At 44.6% G+C, this 25,143-nt stretch overlaps 1 protein-coding gene across 5 annotated transcripts; it reads right to left on the bottom strand.

Annotated features, from left to right (window-relative positions):
• Positions 1-550: 550 nt before the first annotated feature.
• tdrd12 (tudor domain containing 12) lies at positions 551-22,039 on the bottom strand. Of its 5 annotated transcripts, none has more exons than XM_034684745.1 (39): positions 21,947-22,039; positions 21,752-21,813; positions 21,613-21,674; positions 20,344-20,508; positions 20,112-20,248; positions 19,910-20,026; positions 19,767-19,822; positions 18,301-18,386; positions 18,003-18,180; positions 17,819-17,895; positions 17,656-17,735; positions 17,499-17,564; positions 15,447-15,498; positions 15,228-15,328; positions 15,023-15,115; positions 14,880-14,939; positions 14,688-14,759; positions 14,269-14,329; positions 12,353-12,460; positions 12,070-12,255; positions 10,419-10,572; positions 10,208-10,335; positions 9,826-10,017; positions 9,622-9,750; positions 9,424-9,541; positions 9,187-9,326; positions 8,861-9,090; positions 6,919-7,000; positions 6,528-6,709; positions 6,239-6,446; positions 4,405-4,497; positions 4,123-4,289; positions 3,745-4,038; positions 3,396-3,454; positions 3,235-3,334; positions 3,001-3,114; positions 1,067-1,220; positions 927-987; positions 551-830 (listed from the first exon to the last, which is right to left on the bottom strand). In XM_034684745.1, the coding sequence occupies exons 3-39, from the start codon at positions 21,634-21,636 to the stop codon at positions 757-759; spliced, it is 4,398 nt and encodes a 1,465-aa protein (XP_034540636.1). In that variant the 5' UTR covers positions 21,637-21,674; positions 21,752-21,813; positions 21,947-22,039; the 3' UTR covers positions 551-756. The 5 variants fall into 5 exon arrangements, with proteins under 5 accessions (XP_034540636.1, XP_034540638.1, XP_034540637.1 ...); XM_034684747.1 differs by having other exon boundaries at positions 3,235-3,316; XM_034684746.1 differs by having other exon boundaries at positions 3,754-4,038.
• Between the last annotated feature and the right edge of the window lie 3,104 nt (positions 22,040-25,143).

Below are 25,143 nucleotides of genomic sequence, written 5' to 3'. Positions count from 1 at the left end.
TGACCGTCCTCTCATGTGTCCTTTCAAAATAAAAGCCAAACAAAATCATTATAATTCAAATTTCCAATGTCTGATATTTTAAATTTACACGTCGGATCAAGCTGTGATTGGCTGGAAGACATTATGAGGTTGTCCACTATAAGTCTGAGTTGTAATGAGTGAGTGGAAACTGAGATTTGTCCATCATCTCTGATTGAAAATATCCAGAATGATCACTATTTTTTCAAATTTTGTTTGTCTTTTATTTTGAAAGGACACATGAGAATACCTGTGATCACTTCCTGTGTTTGGTGCATTCCTTTCTGGTTGACTCTGTCGTTTGTAAATTTGTTTCCGTCTCTTTAAAAGTGATTCTGATTCGTAACTCTGCATTTCAGTGTCCAGCCACCGCCGTGTGTGACGCTGAGCATGATGAAAACAAACACTGAAATGTGTTTCATGAAGATTTATCAACCACAGAACCAATAACTAATATATTCTTTAACTTCCTGTCAGCTCTGAACACAAACATTAAATACTGTTTCTGACATTCACGGCTCAATTGTGTTTAAATAAATTCCTGCTGCAGCTTTCACAAGTTTGAGATGTGAAAGGAACATAGAAGTATCAGGGATCGTCCTTTTCTCACTTAGTGAAGTACAAAATCCAAACCTTAAAAGTGTGAGTGTTACGTTCCTGTGACAAAACCTCACATCAGCAAGCTTCAACACAGAGAAGGTCAAAGGTCAGAGCAGCAGTCCAACAGATGAGAAGACATCAGTCGCTCTCGCTGTCGCTCTCTCTGTTCAGGTACCAGCCGTCCTCTCCCGTGTTCTCCAGGAAACAAACACCTGAGCACAGAAACACAGACCACATGAGATCACAGCTGGACCCGGGGTCTGATCCTCGTCGTGAAGAGCGGAGGGATGGAGGTCTTCAGTCCGTACCGTTCGGGATTCTATCTTCCTTCTCTTCAATGTGCTCCAGATCGTAACTCACAAAGATGCTCTGAAAGAAACAGAAACCTCGTCAGCTCTTCATGTTCTCCTTATCTGAACCTCAAAGAGTCACAGGCTCCGCCCCTGACCTTGTTCTTGAGGAGTTTCTCCCAGACTCCCCTCTGTTGTTTGATCAGTTTGAGGACCGGCTCGTTGGACTTCATTTCCCAGCAGCAGAGGTCAGCAGCGATGTTGGCGTGAAGCTCCAGGTCGGCTCTGTAGCTCCGCCCCTTCACTCTGCCGCTGGAAGGAAAGAGAGAGAGAGTTAACGGACACGGAGATCTAGTTTACCGCCAGACCACCTGACAGACTGGACCCTCCTGGAACCAGCCTGGACCCTCCTGAAACCAAGCTGAACCCTCCTGGACCCAGCTGACCCTCCTGGACCCAAGCTGAACCCTCCTCGAACCAAGCTGGACCCACCTGGACCCAAGCTGAACCCTCCTGGAACCAAGCTGACCCTCCTGGAACCAGACATGAACCCTCCTGGAACCAGGCTGACCCTCCTGGACCCAAGCTGAACCCTCCTCGAACCAAGCTGGACCCTCCTGGACCCAAGCTGAACCCTCCTGGAACCAGCCTGGACCCTCCTGGAACCAAGCTGAACCCTCCTGGAACCAGGCTGAACCCTCCTGGAACCAGGCTGAACCCTCCTGGACCCAGGCTGGACCCTCCTGGAACCAGGCTGAACCCTCCTGGAACCAAGCTGAACCCTCCTGGAACCAGGCTGAACCCTCCTGGACCCAGGCTGGACCCTCCTGGAACCAGGCTGAACCCTCCTGGAACCAAGCTGAACCCTCCTGGAACCAGGCTGGACCCTCCTGGAACCAGATTTAACCCTCCTGGAACCAGATTTAACCCTCTTGGAACCAGGCTGAACCCTCCTGGAACCAGCCTGGACCCTCCTGGACCCAGGCTGAATCCTCCTGGAACCAGATTTAACCCTCCTGGAACCAGATTTAACCCTCTTGGAACCAGGCTGAACCCACCTGGAACCAGATTTAACCCTCCTGGACCCAGGCTGAATCCTCCTGGAACCAAGCTGAACCCTCCTGGAACCAGATTTAACCCTCTTGGAACCAGCCTGGACCCTCCTGGAACCAAGCTGAACCCTCCTGGACCCAGGCTGGACCCTCCTGGAACCAGATTTAACCCTCTTGGAACCAGGCTGGACCCTCCTGGAACCAGGCTGAACCCTCCTGGAACCAGGCTGGACCCTCCTGGAACCAGGCTGAACCCTCCTGGAACCAGGCTGGACCCTCCTGGAACCAGGCTGGACCCTCCTGGAACCAGGCTGGACTCTCAGCTGAGTGAACGTCCCTCCCCTGATGATTCCAGCTACATGAGGCTGACCAGAGTCTAGTCTGAGGACCTGTTAGCTCAGATCAGGACCAGGGTTTCTCTGATGGACACAAACTACAGTCTCTGCTGAGTCTCAGTTTCACTGTATAAAGCAAGTCGCAGTCAGGTCGGCTGAAACCTATGTTGCTACGAGGCTTTGAGGACAACATCAGGGACGATGTCATAGATCAGGAGAGTCTCGTGTCCTGCTCTAGTCGAGGCTGTAGAGGTGGAAACCTCGGTGTCGGCTGACCGGGTCGCTGTGTAAAAATCATGTGACACAAAATGCTGATTTGAAAACAGTTTATTACGAACTGAAGCAATTTAATGTTCAAACGTTAGAAGTTGAAACTGTTGACAGAGCGGGAACACTCAGCGTCCATCGTCTTCTTAACTTTCACATTTTGTGCCACATGATGTCAGAGAGTCATCTGATGTCACCTTAACAAAACAGGGAGATACAACAACTCAACACAGGAACTTAAACGGGCTCAGGTACCAGGTTTCAGGTTCTACTCGTGGTTAAGTATTGGTGTCTGTTTAATTCACATGAAGGCTCGCCGTGCCGAACATGTACCCGCTCCCTCCGGTGTAAAGTGCTCGAGATAAAAGGCTCCGCTGAACGCTGGACGTGAAGTCAGTGAGTAAGTGAGCGATCATTGGGGGTCTGCTCCGGACCGACCTGTAGACGACCCCGTCGGGGAGGAACTCGCAGCGCTGACTCTCCGGGTTCGTCAGCTTCACGGTGACAGTCACAGAGTCGGGCGTCTGGAACCATCGGACCTGAGGGTGGAAACTGAAACAGGCGGAGAGGAGGGGAGAGATTTTACTGTGCACTGCTAAAAACAAACTTTACTTTGGATCCATCAGGTACTGGATCCTCTACAGGAGACTTTAGAGGGTCAGATTCTTTTACCTCTTTGTGGAGTCATCACAGTTCGTCTCATTCATGGAGACAACTTGACGACTGCTGCTTCCGTTGTCTCTGGCGGATCCACCTGCACACATCAACACGACACCTCTCAGTGTTCCTTCTTAAAGTTGGATGATTCTAAAGATGTCTTATTGTGTGTTTACCTGCGTTAAGGAGAGCAGGCTGGCTGGCTGTGAGGTTAAGTTCTGGTCCATCTCTGATCCTGTGAACCAAATTCAGTTTCTGTTCAGTTCCTGATTTACAAAGTGTGAGAGTTAATCAGAAAAAGATCTTAAAATCTGTCCATGAAGAACCTAGCTTAGGATGAAGCAGAGCTAAGCTACTGTTAGCAGCAGCTCTGAGAAACTTTACTCCTCGGTGACTTCTGAGATAACATCTGAAGTTCGACCTTCCTTGATGCCGTAACTCACTCAGAGTGAAGCTGGAGGTGTTTCTTGTGAGACCACTGAATCATTGGAGGGATAATCTATCTTAAAGAAGTTCCTCAGTTACGTTACAGACCTCATCATCTGCTCAGCTGATCTCAGATCAGGTGTGTGGGTCTTTCTCTGTCCATCGGCTTCCCGGTGACCCATCAGAGGCGTCTGATCGTACACCAGAGCCAGGTTTGGTTCAGCTGCAGGTGGTGCTGGGATCAGATACTGGATCTCTCTGTTGGGCGGATCACACGGCTCGAGCGGAGGAGGTTCAGAGAGCCCGCTGACCTCTGCGGCTCTGAAGGCTTCGGCCAGGACTTCCTCCTCGGCTTTGATCCTGACCTCCAGAGACTCAGGACCGTCCCCCGCGCTGAAAACAACACAGCTCTGCTTCATTCATCACGGTGAGACAGCTGATCGCCGCGGTATGAGGACCAATCGAGTGCTTCCTTACCCAGACATGTGACCCGCCTCCTTGCAGTCCTTGCTCTCCTGGCAGAGCGCCCGCAGCAGGTCCAGATGCTCCGGGTTGCTGACTCCCATCCCCGTGTTGAAGATCTCAGACTGCACGTTGTACTCGTTGATCACAGTCTTCATGCCCTGGATCTGAGTCACACGCACCTGAGGAGAGAAGATCCAGAGTTCTGCTTTAACTTCAAACTCAATCTGTGTGGCCTGTTATCAGTTCACATTATTCGTCCTTCAGTGAGGAGATGATTGACAGCTCAGAACCTACCATAGGATCAACAAAAACAGTGTTTCCCAGACTGAACACAGCTCGCGCTCGGTGCTGTAGACCTCTGATCTTCTGGCTGATCGCTCTGGTGACCTGAGAAACACAAACTCAGGATTAGAGGTGACATGTTCGTGTGTTTAGGTGCATTTGGACCAAGACCTCCGAGGTCTTTCAGCCCCCAGAACCACTGTCCCCTGAACTAAAAGGTTCCTGGTCCCCCATTGTTGTCTGCGTTTGGACCGCGGGCTGAAGTCCCGGGTAGATTGTGTAAATCAGGCCAGTGACGTATGGAGGAAAAAAAGTAAATGCACTACACCACCAGACCAGTAGAGGGCAGTAACACAAAGAGGAATGCCATTCATCACAGATGACACCATAGAAGCAGACGGACAGGCAGGTATCATTCTGAGCAACACAACAGTTAGCCTGTTAGCATGAAGAGACTCAGCTGGTCTGTTTTAGATGGTGCTATATTTCATCACAGATGGATTCACTGAATCAACACGTGAGAGGAGATAAGCGCGAGTAGCAAAGACGTTTCAACACGCCTTTAAAATCCTTTTGAACTCAAAAAGCCGTGATCGCAGAGATCGGCCGGTGTTTTGGTTTAAACAGCGACCCTGTTAACTGGAGACTCTCAGCCGGATGCATCCCTCATAAACGTTGACAAAAAAAAAATTGACAAAAAAATTTTTGACTAAAACTTTTTTTTAAAAGAAAATTTTGAAAAAAAAAATTTTTTTGGACTTTTTTTTTTTTGAAAACATTTTTTTTTGGCAAAAAACAAATTGAAAAAAAAATGTTGACAAAAAAAAATTTGACAAAATGTTTTTTGCCAAAAAAAAAATTTGACAGAAGAAAATTTGACAAAAAAGTTGATCCAGAGCCTGTCGAAAAATTTTTTTTCCTAAAATTTGAAATTTTGCTCCAAAAACAGAACGACCTGCGCCTGCAGTTAAAAACATGTAAAAAGCAAAGAATGAATCAACACAACAGTTAGCCTGTTAGCATGACTCAGCTAGTCTGTTTTAGATGGTGCTATATTTCATCACAGATGGATTCACTGAATCAACACGTGAGAGGAGATAAGCGCGAGTAGCAAAGACGTTTCAACACGCCTTTAAAATCCTTTAGAACTCAAAAAGCCGTGATCGCAGAGATCGGCCGGTGTTTTGGTTTAAACAGCGACCCTGTTAACTGGAGACTCTCAGCCGGATGCATCCCTCATAAACGTCTTTAGACCATCATTAAATATCTGATGAGGATATTTTGAAATCTTAATAAAAACTAAACTAGTTTGCATTCCTAGGAACTCCCTCTGTGTTTCAACAGCTGTGTAAACTCCACAAACACTGACACGTTCAGCTGAAGGTCTCCAGTTTACAGGGTCACTTTTAAAAGCGGAACACCGGGAGGAGAGACGCATTCACGGTGGGCTGAGAGAAGACTACTGTTACAAGCTGCTAAATCAAGAGAATCACAGCTTCTTCTTTTGAAAAGTACACACACATACAAACAAGATAGAACAAATAAAAACTAATGAAAGAAAGAGAAATCAAGAGAATCACAGATGTGTGTGATGTTATTGTGGACGGAGGGAGGAATAAAAACACTGAGGTTAATCTACCAATCAGACACGTTCAGCATTGCAGGCCCCGCCCCCTGAAAGTCCCGGGGCTTTTTGAAAAGTACTACCCCCCTAGGAGGGAGATTATCAACCCCTGAACTAAATTTAGACCCTGGGTCCACCGGTCCGAATGCACGTAGTTCAGGGGTAAAGTTCCTGCGGTTGAAAAAGACTTTTGAGAGTAAAGTGAGGAAGAGAGCAGGGAACCTTTGGGTGCCAGTCGGCCTCTTCGTCGACGGGTTTGACCCGGCAGACGATGATCTCCACCGCCTGACCCGGCAGAGAGTGGAACTGCTCGGGCAGCTGGAGGATCTGATGGGACTTGACCTCCTCCTCCTTCCCCACGTCGATGAACCGAACGAAGACGCTGAAGAAGAGGCGGTCGGCTCTGTCGGGGACGGACAGGATCTTCACCCTGACGCACAGAACACAGATTAAAGCTCTGACAGACCCGATCTCACAGATTCATTAAGCTTCAGCTCGGTTCACATCAGACCTGTGGATCATCTGGTCCTCCTGCACGGCGTACAAGCCTCCCTCCAGCAGCTCTTTGACTCCGGGTTTCTTGTCGGCGTAGTAAGAAGTCATCTCGGACATCAGGCTCTGGAAACCTCCCTCCTCTCTCCTGATGATGCAGCCGTAGAAGACCGACGCCGTCTTGATGTAGAGAGGCATCACCTGCAGGACGAGGCACAGGAGCAAGTACGGTAAGGAAGGTAAAGGATGGGAATGTCAGCGGATTCTCTCCATCAATGGAGATGAAGTTAAACGTCCCACATTAACTGGAGCTCCTGTTTGCTCTGACACAGCCGACGTCACATTACTGACTGAAAGACTTAAAGGAGCAGACTGAGAGTGAGGAAAGACCAACATGTTCGCACCCTCACCTCTACCACTCCGGAGGCTGGAAGCACGGACTGATCCAGTCTGGGAATGAATCTGTGACGATCGAGACACACACTGCTGTCTCTGCAAAACAAACACACACACACACACACACACACACACACACACACACACACACACACACACACACACACACACACACACACACACACACACAGTCTCATTACGTCACACATTTCTCTTTACTTATTCATTTTAAATAGAGTTTTATATTTAATGTTTATTGTTTGTCCCCATCAGCACAGTGTTTCACTGGCTGTGTGTAAGTTCAAACATCGCCTAGTACTGCCCAGAGCATAAATATTTGTAAAGGCAAACTCAAGACCGACCTTTTTAGTCTCGCTTTTAACTAAGTTTTATTTTTATTCTTAACAGTTTTATTTATTTATTTATTTATTATCTATTTCAAATGTAGTCACTTTTATTCTACTTTATTTATTTATTTACTTATTTGTTTGTTTTAAGTCTCACATCTTATTTTCTTTTAATGGTTTAATTTTTTAGTCTTTTATTATCTTAGAAATGTATTTTACTTTGGTGATTTTCATTTCCTGTTTTGAGTTTTAACATCTTATTTTTCCTCCAGTGTTTCCTCATTAAGATATCATGAGAGCGTTTCCTCAGTTCGTTCAGAAACTTCTTTTTATTTTTTATTTATTTATTTTATTTTGATTGTTTTTATTACTATTGTTGCATATTGTGTTGTTAACCTTAGGATTGTGGGGTGGGTTTGGGGTCGGGGCTGGGGGGTGGGATCTTTTTTAATTTATCTTAATTTATTCTATTTGAAGTTGTTTTTCTTGTGCAGCACTTTGTGTTACAATGTCATTGTATGAAAACTGCTTTATGAATAAAGTCTGATTGATTGATTGATTGATTGATTGATAGTTTGGACGTCATTACTACTTTAGGATGGAGTTTACTCACTACTAAGGTTTTGGGCGTTGCACCGAGCATAAGTGAGAATAAGTTACATCTTAAGTTTTACACCTCGCTCTGAGTAAAGTCCTCCGTAACGGACCGGGTCTCATGGCGATCAATGTAACACATTTACAGAAAGGTGGAGAAATCAGAACAGGGGCAGAATGGATTCTTTGACTTTTCAGGGGGTTTGTAGACAGGGACACAGATTTCAGGGAGAGAACCATTAAAAAGTCCATTTTGTATGATATGTCACCTTATGTCACACAAGGAAGGATGGAAGGAAGTACACAGGGCAGATGGGAGGAGCTACAGAGGAAAGGAAGGAAGGAAGGTAGTACACAGGAAAGGAAGGAAAGGAAAAGATGTACACTGGGAAGGAAGGAAGAAAAAACAGGGAATGAAGGAAGGAAAGAAGAGAGGAAGAGAGGAAGGAATGAAAGATGAACACAGTGAAGGAGAGGGAAGGACACAGATAAGAAGGAAGGAAGGAAGGAAGGAAGGAAGGAAGGAAGGAAGGAAGGAAGGAAGGAAGGAAGGAAGGAAGGAAGGAAGGAAGGAAGGAAGGAAGGAAGGAAGGACACAGGAAAGGAAGTGTTCTTAGTCCCTGAGCTCCCTTGTCTCGTAGGTTCCTCTGGATCTCTGCTGCTGTGGACGTGGTCCAGACTCCAGCTGCTACAACTACTACTATCCGTCTCCCCACTATCATCTCTCTCTCTCTCTTCATCTCCCTCTATCCCTCTCTCCAACACGGTCTCAGCAGATGTGTGTCTAACATGAGTCTGGTCCTGCTGGAGGTTTCTGCCTGTTAAAGGAAGTTTGTCCTTGCCACTGTAACTTGCTAAATGCTGCAAAGTGCTCTGCTCATGGTGGATTAAGATGAGATCAGACTGAGTCCTGTCTGGAAGAGGGGATTGGATCTGATCCGGTCTTGATGTTGGGTCTTTGTTTATAATAGAACATAGAGTTCTACTACTTTGTCATAAATGGTCATGAACCGACCTGCACACGCCGAAGCTCTTGATGTATCTGCAGAGAGGCCTGTTGGTCCGCTGGTCCTCCCGCGCCACATGGACTCCCCGGGCGAAGGACAGAAGCTCAGGCGGCAGCGGGGCGTTGGTTCGTACCAGGTAACGCAGAACCCCGACGACGTGACGGGCGTTCCTCTCGGAGATCAGCAGCACGGACCTGGTGGGAGGAGGGCTGCTCTCTGATTGGTTGAGGGAGGAAACCTTGGAGGAGATATCAGAAAGTAAAACAGCGGCTGTAAAGGCGATCACTTAATTTAACATCGTTGATCATTTCTGATGACAGATGATTCGTTCTACTCGTTCTGAAAGGTTCCTGAAGTTCTCCGCCATGCAGAAGAGACGACCGCCGAACACTTTGGGAGACGTGGGGAAGCTGTAGTGGACGACACACGTTGCGTCTCTGATCCCCAGGCTCTTCAGGCACTCGTTGGTGGTCACTAAAGGGTCAAAGGTCAAACACAGCGGCGTGTTAGTGTTGAGGGAGGTTAGGAGAAAGGTTCTGGATGTGTTAGGAGGTCTCCAGAGTCTCGTTACCCAGAATGACATGAGTGCCGGGCCCGATGTCTTTCCTCCACTGCTGGATGACGAAGTCGAACATGTGAGTTAACCCCTCGTGGGTCCTGAGGCAGAACGCCGACTTGTTGGTCACGGCCTGAGGATCAGACATGACACTCATGAGGCTTCAACGAAAACTCCCCTCTTGACTCAAAGGACGGAAATGTTCGTCTTTACCTTGCAGACGTCTTCCACCTCCTGAGCCGAGTTTGCTACGATCAGAGTCTTCTGTCCCACGTCCGGGTTGAAGTCCAGCGCGCTGAGCAGGACTGAGATCTTGCTGCTCTCTGGAGTCATGAGGATGATCTGTTGGGACAGAGACAGATGGTTTACACTTTGAACAAACACCTCTGCACACAGTTCACACGAGGCTCTGCAGACCTGCTGGACGTCGCCGTAGAGAGCTGCCTCCTCAGGGACGGTCATGACGACGCAGGGGTGAGGCATGTGATTGGCTAACAGGCCCTCCATGTGACTGGTCCATCTTTTGGCGACGGTGATGAGCTGCTGGGGACAGGACGCTTTCTGCTTGCTGGACGTCACCTTCTGGAAATGCTGCAGGATGGTCGCCATCTGTTGGAGGGGAGTCGAGTTCAGAGCGACGTGGAGGAAAGTTTCACCTGAAGAGTGAACGCTGGAGACGCTGATTGGTCTGTTACTCTAAGTTCAAGCTTTGAATCTCCCTGATAATGTTTCCCTTCTAATCCCTGTGTTGCTGCCTGTGAGCAGCTGCTGTTGTGTGTGATCGCCCAGCTGGTTTCACCTGGTCCGGAGCGAGAGTGAAGAGCAGGTCTGCCTCGTCCAGGACCAGGTGGTACAGACGCAGGAACAGGAAGCAGTGACAGGACAGCAGGCGGACCAGGCTGAAGGGCGTGGTCACTAACAGCAGGCCTAGAGCGTTTGGATACCATGTGAACAGGTTAGTAGATCAGTACTCCCTAACCTCTCGCAGACTAAGACTTCACTTTGCTCACAGTTTTTGGGGATCTTGACAGCCTTGGCCTCGTCTTTGCCGACGCCCAGCAGCACGATGGCAGGGTGGAGGGTTTGGGCGACCTTGGTCTCCTCCAGGAGGTCGTACACGGCCTGGACCTTCTCCCAGCCGGGACACAGCAGCACCGCTATAGGCTGGAAACAAACCCGTCAACACAACTGAAAACAAGTCGTGATAAAACCTTATTGATGGCTGCACTACAGGTTAGACACAACATATGAAGTGTCTAAAAGTAGTATGGGAGGTAGAGCCTTCAGTTATCAGGCACCTCTCCTTTGGAATCATCTACCAGTCAGGGTCCGGGAGGCAGACACCCTCTCTACTTTTAAGAGTAGGCTTCAAACTTTCCTTTTTGATAAAGCTTATAGTTAGAGCTGGATCAGGCTTGGACCAGGTCTTAGTTATGCTGCTATAGGCTTAGACTGACACACTGGGATCCTGTCTTTCCCTCTCTCTCCTCTCTCTGCCTGTCTCTCACTTTAACTATTCCTGTCCCATTAAAGTTACTAACCATAGACCTTTCTGGAGTCCCTGAGCTCCCTTGTCTCGTAGGTTCCTCTGGAGGGAAGGATGGAAGGTAAGAAAGGGGAAGGAAGAACACAGGACAGGAAGAAGGAAGGAAGAATAAAAGGAAAGGAAGGATGGAAGGAAGAACAAAGGGAAGGAAGGAAGGAAGGAAGGAAAGAAGAACAATGAGAAGGATGGAAGGAAGAACACAGGACAGGAGGGGAAGAAGGAAGGAAGAAAGAATAAAGGAAAGGAAGGATGGAAGGAAGAACAAAGGGAAGGAAGGAAGGAAGAAAGGAAGGAAGAAAGGAAGAAAGAAGGAAAAACACAGGTAAGGAAGGAAAGAAGAACAATGAGAAGGAAGGTAGGGAGAACAAACACAGGGAAGGAGGGAAGGAAGAACACAGGGAACACAAGGAGGGAAGGAAGTACACAGGGGAGAAGAAAAGAAGGAAATAAGTACACAGGGCAGGAAGGAAGGAGCTACAGAGGAAAGGAAGGAAGGAAGGTGGTACACAGGAAAGGAAGGAAAGGAAAAGATGTACACTGGGAAGGAAGGGAGGACACAGGGAAGGGAGGAAGAAAAAACACAGGGAATGAAGGAAGGAAGGAAGAGAGGAAGGAATGAAAGATGAACACAGTGAAGGAGAGGGAAGGACACAGATAAGAAGAAGGAAGGAAAGAAGGAAGGAAGGAAGAACACAGGAAAGGAAGTGTCCTTAGTCCCTGAGCTCCCTTGTCTCGTAGGTTCCTCTGGATCTCTGCTGCTGTGGACGTGGTCCAGACTCCAGCTGCTACAACTACTACTACTATCCGTCTCCCCACTATCATCTCTCTCTCTCTTCATCTCCCTCTATCCCTCTCTCCAACACGGTCTCAGCAGATGTGTGTCTAACATGAGTCTGGTCCTGCTGGAGGTTTCTGCCTGTTAAAGGAAGTTTGTCCTTGCCACTGTAACTTGCTAAATGCTGCAAAGTGCTCTGCTCATGGTGGATTAAGATGAGATCAGACTGAGTCCTGTCTGGAAGAGGGGACTGGATCTGATCCGGTCTTGATGTTGGGTCTTTGTTATTAATAGAACATAGAGTACGGTCTAGACCTGCTCTGTTAGATGTGTTACTCACCCCTGTGCTGGAGGTGATGGAGGTAAAGATGGAGTTGAGCTGGATGTGGGTGAGGAGTGGAGCGAGGTAGCTGAGTGGCTGGTCAGCGTTTGGGGAGATGATCACAGTGTTGCTTCCTCGAGCCACAGACGCCCAGCTGTAACGCTCAGCTGGAGACAGACTGTTGTACTGCTTCCTCTGTAACACCTGCAGGCAGACCAGTGGACATGAGTCAGTACTTCAGACATGTGGATGAGCCTCAGTGTTAACTCATCGTTTCCCCTTAGAACACATTCTCATTTACCCGGCGGAGAGTGTTGGTGATGGGGGCGTCATCCAGGCAGGAGCAGGGCACCACTGGGAGGGCGGAGTGAACCAGAATCCCACTCCTTCTGGGATCATTGGGAACAGTCTGAGGAGAGGAAAGTGGCAGGAGACAGAAACACATACAGCGTTTATTCCACTGTTCATTTCCCCTTGAAGGGCAAACACTCGAACGAGATGAAATCAACTTTGACGACTTCCAGATGTACTTTACTGTAAATCAACACTCCCAATCAAACATCAGACATGTACGCACTTCAACAGGAAAATAAATCATCAAACTTCAGGAGAAAAGACGTTTGTTTTCCTCTTTTTCCCATCGCAGAGATCGGCCGGTGTTTTGGTTTAAACGGCGACCCTGTTAACTGGAGACTCTCAGCCGGATGCATCCCTCATAAACGTCTTTAGACCATCATTAAATATCTGATGAGGATATTTTGAAATCTTAATAAAAACTAAACTAGTTTGCATTCCCAGGAACTCCCTCTGTGTTTCAACAGCTGTGTAAACTCCACAAACACTGACACGTTCAGCTGAAGGTCTCCAGTTTACAGGGTCACTTTTAAAAGCGGAACACCGGGAGGAGAGACGCATTCACGGTGGGCTGAGAGAAGACTACTGTTACAAGCTGCTAAATCAAGAGAATCACAGCTTCTTCTTTTGAAAAGTACACACACATACAAAAAAGATAGAACAAATAAAAACTAATGAAAGAAAGAGAAATCAAGAGAATCACAGATGAAAGAAAACAATGACTGTGAATGGTTTTTGGAAAAATTTGACAAAAAAAAATTGAAAAAAAAAAAAGACCAAAAAAATGTAAAAAAGAAAAAATATGAAAAAAAAGACAAAAAAAAATTTATTTTTTTTTTTTGAAAAATTAAAAATTTGAAAAAAAAAATTTGAAAAGAAAAATTGAATTTTTTTTTTTTGCAAAAACAAAATGAAAAGAAAATTGGCAAAAAAGTTGACCCGGAGAATCACAGCTTCTTCTTTTGAAAAGTACACACACATACAAACAAGATAGAACAAATAAAAACTAATGAAAGAAAGAGAAATCAAGAGAATCACAGATGGAAAAAACAATGACTGTGAATGGTTTTTGGAAAAATTTGACAAAAAAAAAATTTGAAAAAAAAAATTTGACAAAAGAAAATTTGAAAAAAAAAATGACAAAAAAAATTTAAAAAAGAAAAAATATGAAAAAAAGACCAAAAAAGACCAAAAAAAAAAATTTGATTTTTTTTTTTTTTTTGAAAAATTAAAAATTTTAAGAAAAAATTAGAAAAAAAAAATTTGAATTTTTTTTTTGTGCAAAAACAACATGAAAAAAAAAAATTGGCAAAAAAATTGACCCAGAGAATCACAGCTTCTTCTTTTGAAAAGTACACACACATACAAAAAAGATAGAACAAATAAAAACTAATGAAAGAAAGAGAAATCAAGAGAATCACAGATGTGTGTGATGTTATTGTGGACGGAGGGTGGAATAAAAACACTGCGGTTAATCTACCAATCAGACACGTTCAGCATTGCAGACCCCGCCCCCCGAAAGTCCCGGGACCTTTGAAAAGTACTACCCCCCCTAGCAGGGGCTTTTTATGGGGGAGATTATCTACCCCTGAACTAAATTTAGACCCTGGGTCCACCAGTCCAAACGCACGTAGTTCAGGGGTAAAGTTCGTCCAGTGGAACTCTCTCTCTTTTGGTTCTTCACTTCACTGTTAGATGAGACAAGGTAAGACCTGACTGATCCCCTGAGGATGTTCAGTAGTTGCAGAAACACAGGTTTAAAAATAAGCTAATTCAAGTATAGATTCAGATATTAAATATTCATAATAAGAGGTAATAGAAAATGTGTTCCTTAAAGTTTGTAACAAACTGGGAACAACAAACCTCATCGTCTGCAGCGTCCGGATCAGAGTTCAGAGGCTCCGGGTTCAACCACTCCAGAAGTCTGCAGGAGACACAACATGTTGAAACCGTACAGGAGGACTGTGAAGTCTGACATGTCACATGTGAGATTTTAAGACAGCATGGCATCCTTCAGGGTTTCTGTTTACAGACACTTGGATTCCAGTTTGATGCTTCTGATGGAAAACGAGAAGAAAAAGAAACAAGGAGCAGAAATAGCAGCTCCACAAAAACTCTCTCTGCCTGGAGCGGATCCAGTGGAAGTTAACACATTGACTAGAATAGAGACCTATCGGTGCCGTGACGGATCAGAGACGGTCCAGACACGGATCTGGTGGATCCGTCAGAAAGGTCACCGTATCTCACGCTGTATTTATGGAGATGTGTGAGTATCAGCTCACCGTGAACAGGCCCAGTCCTCTTCACTCCTCCAAGTCTTATCAGCTGCTCCAGACTCCACTGATCTGCTCACACTGAACAGAGAGAGAGAGAGAGAGAGAGAGAGAGAGAGAGAGAGAGAGAGAGAGAGAGGAGATCAATGTGACGGCGTTTCTTCATGGACTTGCTCTAACAGACAGAGGTTTCTTGTTTACCTTGTTTCCTCATCTGTGGGATGATCAACCTGACGTCTCTCATGAACACCTGCAGCTCCACTAAAAGTTAAGAGACGATGAATGAAACCGACAGAATGCAGAGATGGTATGATTTAAAGGAAGCAAAGATGAGGCTCTCTCACCTCACACTGAGGGCTGTCTGCTCCTGCTGCGTCACAGCCTCACTGCTGCACGAGGGGTCAGATCTGTGGCACGAAACAACACATGGGAAACATCTCACGGACAAGGAAAGTTTGTATTCAGACTCAAGAGTAAAGGTCTAGAGCATGCACAGAGGAAATCATAAAACACATCAGATGTAGAGCACACAGGCTTTGGTGAACTCACTCTGTGTTTGAAGCGCCGCCGGCAGAGTTCACTTCCTGTCCTGTGCAGACTGTAGCCGTCTCCTCAGGGTCAGAGTCTGTCTTCTCCTCCTGCTGACTCACCTGGAAAACGACAAGGACAGAGATTCATGCTCCAGGTAGGACTAACTGACCTGTACTCATGTAAGAGAGGAGTTCAAACACACAGCAGACCCCTGTGAGTGTGAAAACAGGTACTCACTGAAGGGGCGGCCGGCTGGTAGCTGCTGCCAGGATTCAGGAACTTCAGGAACCTGTGAGGTGAGGAAACGGTTGAGTCAGGGTGAGTGTTGGAGATAAATGTGAGTTTCATTTGTTATTATGAAGAGTCTGAATCTGTTTCTGTTGTGTTCCCTTGTTGAAGTCTGAGCCTTCACTTTCATGACTGTGTGTCCGCAGAGATTATGAGTCTGCTCCACACGTTGATATTCAGCCTGTTTAACATTTTGAACTCCTCAATACGATCCGTAGATATTCAGTACTGTCAGTTATACACTGTGTCGTGAAGGAACATTTGATTCAGGGGAAAAAACACATTTGGGATTGTTTTTGATGGAAACTGAACTTAACATCTCTAGTCTGCACAATTCATCATGTATGTTTTATATTTGAACGTGTTTTTGTTCCATTTGCTTTCTTTTATTTAAAGAGTTGTGGTTTGATATTTTTCTTGTTGATCTTTCCTGATGAGCGAGAGTTTAATGAAGGAAATATAAACACCTGTCAGAGTCGACGGCTCACTTTGAGAGTCTTCAGCCCCGTTTCCACCAAGTAGGCGCTCCTTTGTGCCCACCGCCATCAGACTGTTAAACAGTCACAGAGGCCACAGACTGCACCATGCTGACGCTGACCCTCCCCCCCATGAACAGATCCATACCATCCCTGCATTGTCTGTCACATGCATAATATACTGTATTATAATTATCTCTGCCGTATTATATTATCAGGGTTCCCACTCTTTTCCAGAGATCATGTTCCAGTGATGATCAAGCTGGTATGACAGTCTAAATGTAGTTCCTAATTTAGTTCCTAAATAATCTAATATGTTCCTCTCAGTGGAAGTCTACATTGAAAGTCTATGGCTATCCATGAAATCATCTCTTACATGCTTTAAAATGATGGCAAATTGATTATAGAATAATGCAACCACAGATGTACAGCACTTCACTTTATTAATGCAACCAAGTAACAATGATGGGCAACTCTCATCTTTCTCTTTTCTCAAAAAATATAAAATTAGCAAAGAAAAAAACAAAAGAGCCTGCAAAGGACTCTGGAAGCTTCCTTACTGAAATAAATAATAATATTAATAATCAGAGGATCAGTGCAGAAATGACCTAAATAGAACTGAATGACAAAAATGGCCACAAATGTTGAATGGAGATGTGTTTTTTTAACATTGTCAGGTCACACACAGTCATGTTGGAATCATTTTCCAGGACATTTGACTTTTTCTCCCATTTTCCAGTAATGGAAAACTGGTCAACTGTTTTCCAGGTTTTCCAGGTTTTCCAGGTTTTCCAGGACACATGGGAACCCTGTATTATGTTATATTACATTATTATTGTAACTACAACTCATGGTCATATTACATACCCATATTTATTTTTATTTATTGCTTAATCTGTCATAACCAATTATAATCACACCATGTCAACCTGTCACTACTGAGTCATTTCTAATACTGCCTGTATTTACTGCTATTTAATCTAAATTCCATTGTAACATTGTATTTATCTAAATCGCATTCTAGCTTTATCTATTTTATTTGACTTATTGAAACTTCTTCTTGATTGTACTGATGTTTGGGTTGCTGCAACAAATGAATTCCCCCCCTGGGGATCAATAAAGTAATATCTTATCTTGTCTTAGTTCAGTTCGTCTCGGTACAGCACGCATTTTGTGGCGTTTCCATCAACTAAATCCGGGACAGGTCCCCAAACTACAGAGACATAACGTCCCACTTTTTAGTACCCTTCTGTTGGGGTGCCAGACATACCGATCCGACCCCAGGAGGTGGAGCTAGAAACACTGCAGTCCGTTGATTGGTCGAAAGAATCGTCACTTCCCATGCGACACCAAACTGTACTGATCCACACGAGACCGCTTGGTGGAAACGAGTCATTAATGTCCCAACGTTAAGGTAAGTTAAGGTTTGTTCTTCTAACATATGGAACTTGTGTTTGTTTAAAGTAGTCTCTAAATAAACATGTTCACACAGGAGGTTCAGTTTGTGATGAATGTGAACACTCACCTGAACAGACTGAGGTTTTTGGTCAGAGCTGAAGCCAGAGATGAGTCCGTCTCCTCTGAGGAATCACTGAACACGAGAGCAGCTCAGTTAACTTAGATTTAGTCTCTAAATAAAAAACAACACATCCTCACCCCGCTCTTCACCGGGCACAGCTCACCTCTCTGCAGCAGCTTCTGAGGTGATCCGGGGCACTCGTAGTTCTTCAGCCTCCTCAGGGGTCGTCCGCTCATGATGTTTCTACAGCGGCAGAGAGGATCGAGGTGAGGATGTGAGGGAGGGAATTACAGAACGGACAGTGAAGGAGAGAGAGAGCTGCTGACCTGAGATACAGAGGGAGCCGTCAGCCAATCACCTGCTCTGCCTGCATCCACACCGTGTGACATCACTGAGGGATAAACTAGGGAAGAGAAACGTGAAGCTTCTAAAATCCAGAGTAATGTTTTCCTTGTAGTGTAAACAATCATCCATGCATGTGTTGGAACATGTGACCATGCGTGTGTTTACCAGGAGAGGGTTGTGTGTGTTCGGCTCTGCAGACGCTCCTTGAAGGGCTGAGCTGGTTTAAAATGCTGGACGGCAACATGACGGGGAATCGGTCCGCCTCGTCCAGAAGGCTGCCGTCAGCTGACTCTCTGATGTAAAACGCAAACTTCTTCATCACCAGGTCGTCGTTCACGCAGATCTGAAACATCAACAGAATCGTGTTTGTGGTTAAACATCGTCTCCAACTGCAAAACTAGGAAAAGCAGAGGCGGGCTGATCAAAGGGGGACAATGAACGAGAGACGGGAGTGAAAGCTCACCTGGATGTTTCCCACAGTGAGGTAGAGCTCGATGGCGTGGGAGTCACACTCGGATCTGAGCAGCACGGCTTCTGTCCGAGTCGACGCTGGTGGAAGAAGGAGACGATTTAGAGACACCCTTACCTCTTTTTTCGACCAACGCGAACCAGCGTGAGCACCAGCCCGGAACCACCGCCAGGTGGTTCCGGGCTGGTGCTCACGCTGGTTCGAAGCTGGTTCAACTTATGAAACAACTCAGCACCCGTTTGTTTCTCCACCCGCTCGAGCCCGTGGAAGAGACACGTCATGACGACAGATTTACGTGACAGACCACGTTTCCCTCACAACAACAACGATGGAGGACAACGTAGCCGCTTGCTGGTGTTGCTCCTGGCTTTTCGTAACCACGAGGTCCCAAGAGATCTTGGAGATCCATTAGTCTTTTATTTTTTTGCTGCAGGACAATGGCGGAAAGAGAACTTGTCCATCTTTACCAACACGCCCTGCCCCTCACCCCTGACCTCAGCGGTTTGCGGTTCCAGACCAGCAAAGAGTTGGTGCTGCTCTGGAACCTATAGCTTGGGCAGGAGCCAGTTCTCTCATACCCCTTTTCGACTGAGGCAGTTTCAGGGCCGGTTTGGAGCCGGTGCTCAATTGAGAACCGTTTTTTTTGTGTTTCAACTGCGAGTGAACCGGCTCCCAGCCTGGAAAACCAGTTCCATAGCGGCTCCAACTCTTTGCTGGTCTAGAACCGCAAACCGCTTACGTCAGGGGCGAGGTTGCCATGATCCAAAACACAAACCAAACGTGTTTCCTCCATCGTCCTGCAGCGAACAAATCAAAGAGACTAATGGATTCCAAGACAAAGCAGCGGTCGGCCGAGGACTCGAGCTGCTGTTCTCCTCCATCGTTGTTGTTGTGAGGGAAAGTTCACACTAGAGCTGCTGGGAATAGCGGTCACGTAAATCTGACGTCATGGCGTGCCTCTTCCAAACGGGTGCCATGTTGGTTCGCAAGTTCAACCAGCTCTCAGCGCAAGCAGCAGCCTGGAAATACAAGCTGGTTCACGTTGGTAGAAGAGAAGTATCAGTGGAAACACAAAAAACTGGTTCTCAATTGAGCACCGGCTCCAAACCGGTCCTGAAACTGCCTCGGTGGAAAAGGGGTTACCTGAGGTTACAGACATGGTACAGCACTTCAGTGTGGAGTCAGGACAACTTATCCTTCACGTGACAAGATACCAGATCATTCAGAATGTTGTACTTAGAAAAAGAAGTTCCCAGCCTGTAGTTTGTTCCCATCAGAGGAAGGCTGATGTTTAGTTATATGCTCCTTTATAGAGATCTAACGCTGCAGGAGGATTTCCTCTCTACAACAGGACTGTTTTACTATGGGTGCATACTGGACCACGTGTAAATGGTTTCAGGTGCATCATATACCTCCTCGATGTGAACTCTACAGAAACACAGATCTTTCATGTTAGTCACCTTGCAGCAGGTTGTGCAGGTAGAGTGTGGCGGAGCTGTCCCAGTGAGACGACGGGCTGCAGAGGAGCAGAACAAAATAAAGATCAAGCTGTGATTTCACACATCTGTCTCCAGCTCTCCAGCCAACATGGAGCCGGTCTTACATGAGTTCTGCCCTCTCACACACGGACACTCGCAACGTTGTAGGTTTGATCCCCGCCAGGTGGAACCTCCTCACCCAGAAGGGAAGCTGGAGGCAGGTCTGCACAGCGACTCGGATCCTGGTCAGATGCAGAGCAGAACACAAAAAGGTAAACATATAACTCTGACAGAGTGAAGTGTTGGGAGGACATGTTCCGGACTCACTGGTCTAAAGGGACAACGAGTCGTTCTCCGTGGTCGACCAGGAGGCAGCGAGCCTGACAGGACACCGAGTCCATAATGACGGACTCCACCACAGCCCGACACCACGACTTCATGACGGACCAGTACACCACACACACCTGAGAGGAGACAGAACACGAAAACATCCACATTCATCATCTCTCTCTCTCGTTGTCAGAGGAGCGCAGCAAAGGTGATGCGGGTGTTTGACTACCTGTCCCTCCTCGATCGATGTGAGCTTCAGCTTCTGCAGGTCCTGAGTGACGTCGTGGTAGAAGAGGTTCATCTGGACCTGCAGAGTGTCGTACTGTCCTGCGGTCACTGCATCACCACCGGGGCCTTGGACTACCCGACCCCAGAGGCAGGACGGGTTGTCCACCTGCAGAGGTCAGAGGGTTCAATCTAACAGATGAAATCTGCAGACTTCCTGTCCTGTTGTCTTTGTTTTTTATGAGCCTTGTGCAGCGTTGTGCTCAAATCATGACGTCATCCGTCTGTTTCTGAAGCACTGTTTCGTCGTTGGCAGCCATATTGCTGCTGTCGAGCGAGTGTGACATAAAGAGGCGGGCTTTGAGCCTCCTCGCCAACAGCTAATGTTCCCACCTGTCAATCAAGTCAGCTGTGCCTCTCATTGGAAGACTCCTAATCTCAATATCTTTGAAATTGCCACGTTAGAAATAATTCACCCCCCGTACAGTGTGTGCCGATCGAGGAATGAGCTATCCAGACTACACTCATCTTTTGAACCAGGCTGTGAACATGTTTATTTCTGCTGTAAAGATCGGCTTTTTTGAATGGGTGTGTATGTGGTTTTCAGTTCTTCCGGAGCCAGCCCAGTGGCGGTTCTGGGTATCGGTATCGCGCCAATGTTACAGGCGGAACACTTGGTTCCAGTCCCTTAGAGCGCTAAGGGACTCATGTTGAGTGTAAACAGCCAAACAGCTGCTGTCAGTCTGCATGTTGATCTAGTACACAGTAGTATATATGTCTAGTATAAAGGGATGCACTGATATTTTGCCAGTTTGTTCTCAGCCGGTCCTCGCCCTTCTCAGTCTCTTTTGTCAGGGTTGAATGTGTCCCTCTGACAACACCCTTGGTGGATCCTCCATGAACTGCAGTTTTTAGCACTTCCTCATTGGACTCTTATTTTTAGACCGGAGGTTTCCACTTGGAAGTGTTGAAATAGAAAGATGAGAGGCTGTTAGGTAGGTTAACAAAGCTAAGACCCCTTTTATAATCTAGCATCATCACATTTGTCTCATTTTCAGCCTCATACACATATAACATGTCAAACTATTACAGAAACTTCTGTGTAATAATCTAAGATTTGACCATGTTCAGGGAGAAAAGGTTCTAAAAGCTCTGAATCCTGAGTTTTATGGATCTTTATCCTCAGACTGTGACGGTTAGTGAACTTCATCATGGCGCTGATGAACATCGAAGAACCGTTAAGCTAAGCTAACAGTGCTAACGGCTCTCTTACCTTTAATATGGAGATCTTCAGCATCCTATGTGGAGTTATAGATCCTCCTCTGAGTCCTGAAACTTCACAGGAAACAACATGAACTTAGTTTAAGGGTTTTATCCCCGCTGGGATTAACAGTTTGGATTAATTAACTCACCACGGTCCAGTTAACGGTGGTGACGTCAGAGCTAATGGCCGCCTGTCTCTCTGTAACGTTAGCTAACGGGAGAGATAAGATGGAGGTAATTCACTGAAAACTGAAATATTAAATTTAAATAAAACTATATTTTACTAATAAAAGTCTGAACAGTTTTTCTGAAACTCCTCTGGTTGTTTTAGGAGTAATTATTACCTGTTAAAATGTACCTGACTTCTGAACGAGGGCGGTTGATGAACCGGAAATGGGGGTGTACGTCATTTCCTGACCAGGAGAGGGCGCTGTGGGCGCCGCGCAGACGCAGAAGGTCCTGTTGTTTTTATTTTCTTATATGTTTATATCTTATACAGTCTGTGGGTTTATATAAATAATCTGTGATTAGATAAACAATGTGGAGACAAGAGAAACAATCTAAAATGTATTAAATACGTTTCCTCTGCACTCTGGATTATTTCATTAAAAAATGTGGAGACTACCTTGAAATCACAAAGTCAAAGAGAATATACTTCCTTTTTTTTTAAGATCTTTTTTCTCAGAATTAAGATTTTTTCTCAACTCAACTTTACTTATATATCACCTTTCATACATACATGCAGCCCAAAGTGCTTCACAAAATAACAGAGAGACAGAAAACAACAGCAATGGTCAAATTAATAAAGGTGTTATTATAAATAAAATACTTAAAGTTAAATAAAATCAACAGTCAACTTGATAAAATAAGTAAGAGTGGAAAGAAAAATAAGATAGCGTTGACAAGATCAGATGAATAAAATAAATAGATATATAAATATATAAGTAGATAAATAAATGTTAAAGCAATGATTAAAATAATTTCTGACTTAAATCTCGGAATTACTGTTTTTCTTTTTCTTCTCAGAATTCTCATATTAAAGTCAGAATTCAGATTTTTTTCATCACAATTCTGGAAAGAAAATAGCATTTTTTTTCTCATATTTCTGAGATTTCAGTCAAACTTTTAGAATTCCTACATGAAAATCAGAATTCAGATTTTTTTTCTGACTTTAATCTCAGTGTTTCAAATGTTTTCAGTGTTCCTGATCCTCTTCTGTAAAGATAGGCCTTCTGGTCTTTTCCTGTTTAACACAAGAGTACCCTACTGCAGGCAAGATGGCGCCGCCACAACATCCACACCGGAAGTCCATACCGGATGTCCATACCGGAAGTTACAAAGCTAAAAACGTTGCAATAACACCCACACCGGAAGTCCAAACCGGAAGTTACAAAAATAAAAGCCTTGAAAAACAGGAACGTGAACGCAAAATAAAAGCCTTCAAAAACACGTAGGTTTACGCGTAATTCTATGAACTTTTTTGCACTTACATTTTCATCGTATCAGTATTATTGATTTGTTGATTGACTCCAAAAGTGTATAGGCTGTTGAGAATTCAAGTTACTTAGAAGCCTGCACGAATCACTAAGTTATAGTGTTAACGTCTCAGCCATGCACAGCCTTTTGTTCCGAGTGTGTGTTGAAATACTTAAAGCTGATTATGATGCTGCCGTGATGACATCTGCATATGCCTCTCTTGTTTTGTCTGGGTCATATGTTATTTTATGTTGTGTTAGCCTGACTGTACCTCAGTACAGTTTGCTGTAGTGTTTGTTCCAAATTACCTTGCATGCTGTCTGCCTATGTGATCACATGTATAGATTAATGAATGAATTAAATACAGATCCAGAGTAGATCCACAGTCACGAGAGAAGAGCAGAATGTTATCTATGGTGCAGGGGCGAGTGGAGGAGGAAAATGTAGAGGTGTGTGGTGACTGTTTCTTTTTTAACATAATTTGTAACACGTTACAATGACACAGTGACAGGGGTGTTCATTAACCACAAGAACAAACGGAGGGAATGGTTTCTCCTTCTATTTTGAGACATTAGATGGGCGTAAACACTCTGAGCTTGTCAAACAGTTTTATTCAGATTGAATGCTTGATGCATGTACACCAATGTCTTAACAAGATCACTTTATTTGGCGTCCATGAAAACATTGAAGTTGGAACCTTCAATTAGAATGACTAGAAAAACTGCAAATGTATACATAGCTACTGTTTCTTTCCATCCAACCCCTACTTGAAATGTAGAATTATACTTTATTTTATGTTCTTTTAATGTTATATGTATGATGTCTTAACCCTTTTGTATTGATAATGTTGTACTTGAAAAAGAACAATGCACTTTTGCTATTACAAACTCCAAATCAACATAAAATATTAGGACTAAAATATTTCAACTTGAGGCACCACTGTCAGCCACTGATGATAGATGTACAGTACACAATCCTGGGGAGCCTCTGTTGTTTTTGTGGTGAATATAGATCTCTGTGTACAGCTTGAGTGTATTTTCCCTCTTACTTACAGTCTTTTCCTTCTCATCCCCTCCCCCCACACACACTAACACTCTACATTATTCTGTTCTTCATACACAGCGGGATCTCTCTCACTCACTCTCTCTATCACAATTAGCTTTCTGCTAATTGATTTAGCAGCGACAGACTAATGCAATCAATACGCTACACGAAGAAGAAACTTCCAGTTCGAAGCATCCGGCATTGGGTAGAGAGGGGGTTAAAGAATCACTTCCGGTATGGACTTCCGGTATGGACTTCCGGTGTGGATGTTGTGGCGGCGCCATCTTGCCTGCAGTAGGGTGCCTCTCGTTTAACACTGAACATCAACTCTTGTGATACAGATTTAAAAATGCTATAAAACACACCATACTCACTCTGCTGCACAGGACTTAAAAGCTGCATTAGTAGTCCCCCTAAGTGAGTCTTATTCTTTTAATATTTTTATTTTGTTCAAGTTTTGTTCACTATTTTTAACCATTTACTGTCGTATTTTAAATAACTATAGACACATATAAATTATTTAGTGGCTTAATTTTTTTATATGTATATATATTTCTTTTAAATTTATTGTGGATTATTTAATCATTTATTTAGATATTATCAATCAATCAATCAAGCTTTATTTATATAGCACATTTCATACAAATCAAATGCAACCCAAAGTGCTTTACAGCGATTGAAAAACAAGAAAGAAGCAGAAGTAAAACAATGGCAAGACAAATTAAGGGAAAATGATAATAATGATAATAATAAAAATAGTACTAATAAAATAAAAAATAAAAATAGAATAAAATAGAGACAAAGGCACACCAACAATAAAATATGTTATTAAAATAAGTTAAAGCATCAAATCTAATTAAGAATACAAATAGTTAATAGTTTTTTAAATTGTAAGGATAAGAGTTAAAACTAAGGCTAAAAATATCAATAAAAACTGAGTACAAAAATAAGATCTCATTGTATGAATTTTATAGATAACCCCTTAGATATTTTATTTAGTTTTACTTTGTTGTATTTACTG

The sequence above is a fragment of the Notolabrus celidotus genome, chromosome 6, assembly GCF_009762535.1.
Source record: "Notolabrus celidotus isolate fNotCel1 chromosome 6, fNotCel1.pri, whole genome shotgun sequence".
Lineage (NCBI taxonomy): Eukaryota > Metazoa > Chordata > Actinopteri > Labriformes > Labridae > Notolabrus > Notolabrus celidotus.
The sequence above is the reverse complement of the archived record's forward strand: the minus strand, read 5'-3'. Positions and strand labels throughout refer to the sequence as shown.

Excerpts from the sequence above, each read along its gene's own strand:
- tdrd12 (XM_034684745.1), bottom strand. The coding sequence starts at position 21,636 with ATGCTGAAGATCTCCATATTAAAG. Across the intron at positions 14,940-15,022 it reads CAGACAGCCCTCAGTGTGAG|TGGAGCTGCAGGTGTTCATG; the intron begins GTGAGAGAGCCT and ends CTTAACTTTTAG. Across the intron at positions 9,327-9,423 it reads CGGCACTCATGTCATTCTGG|TGACCACCAACGAGTGCCTG; the intron begins GTAACGAGACTC and ends TTGACCCTTTAG.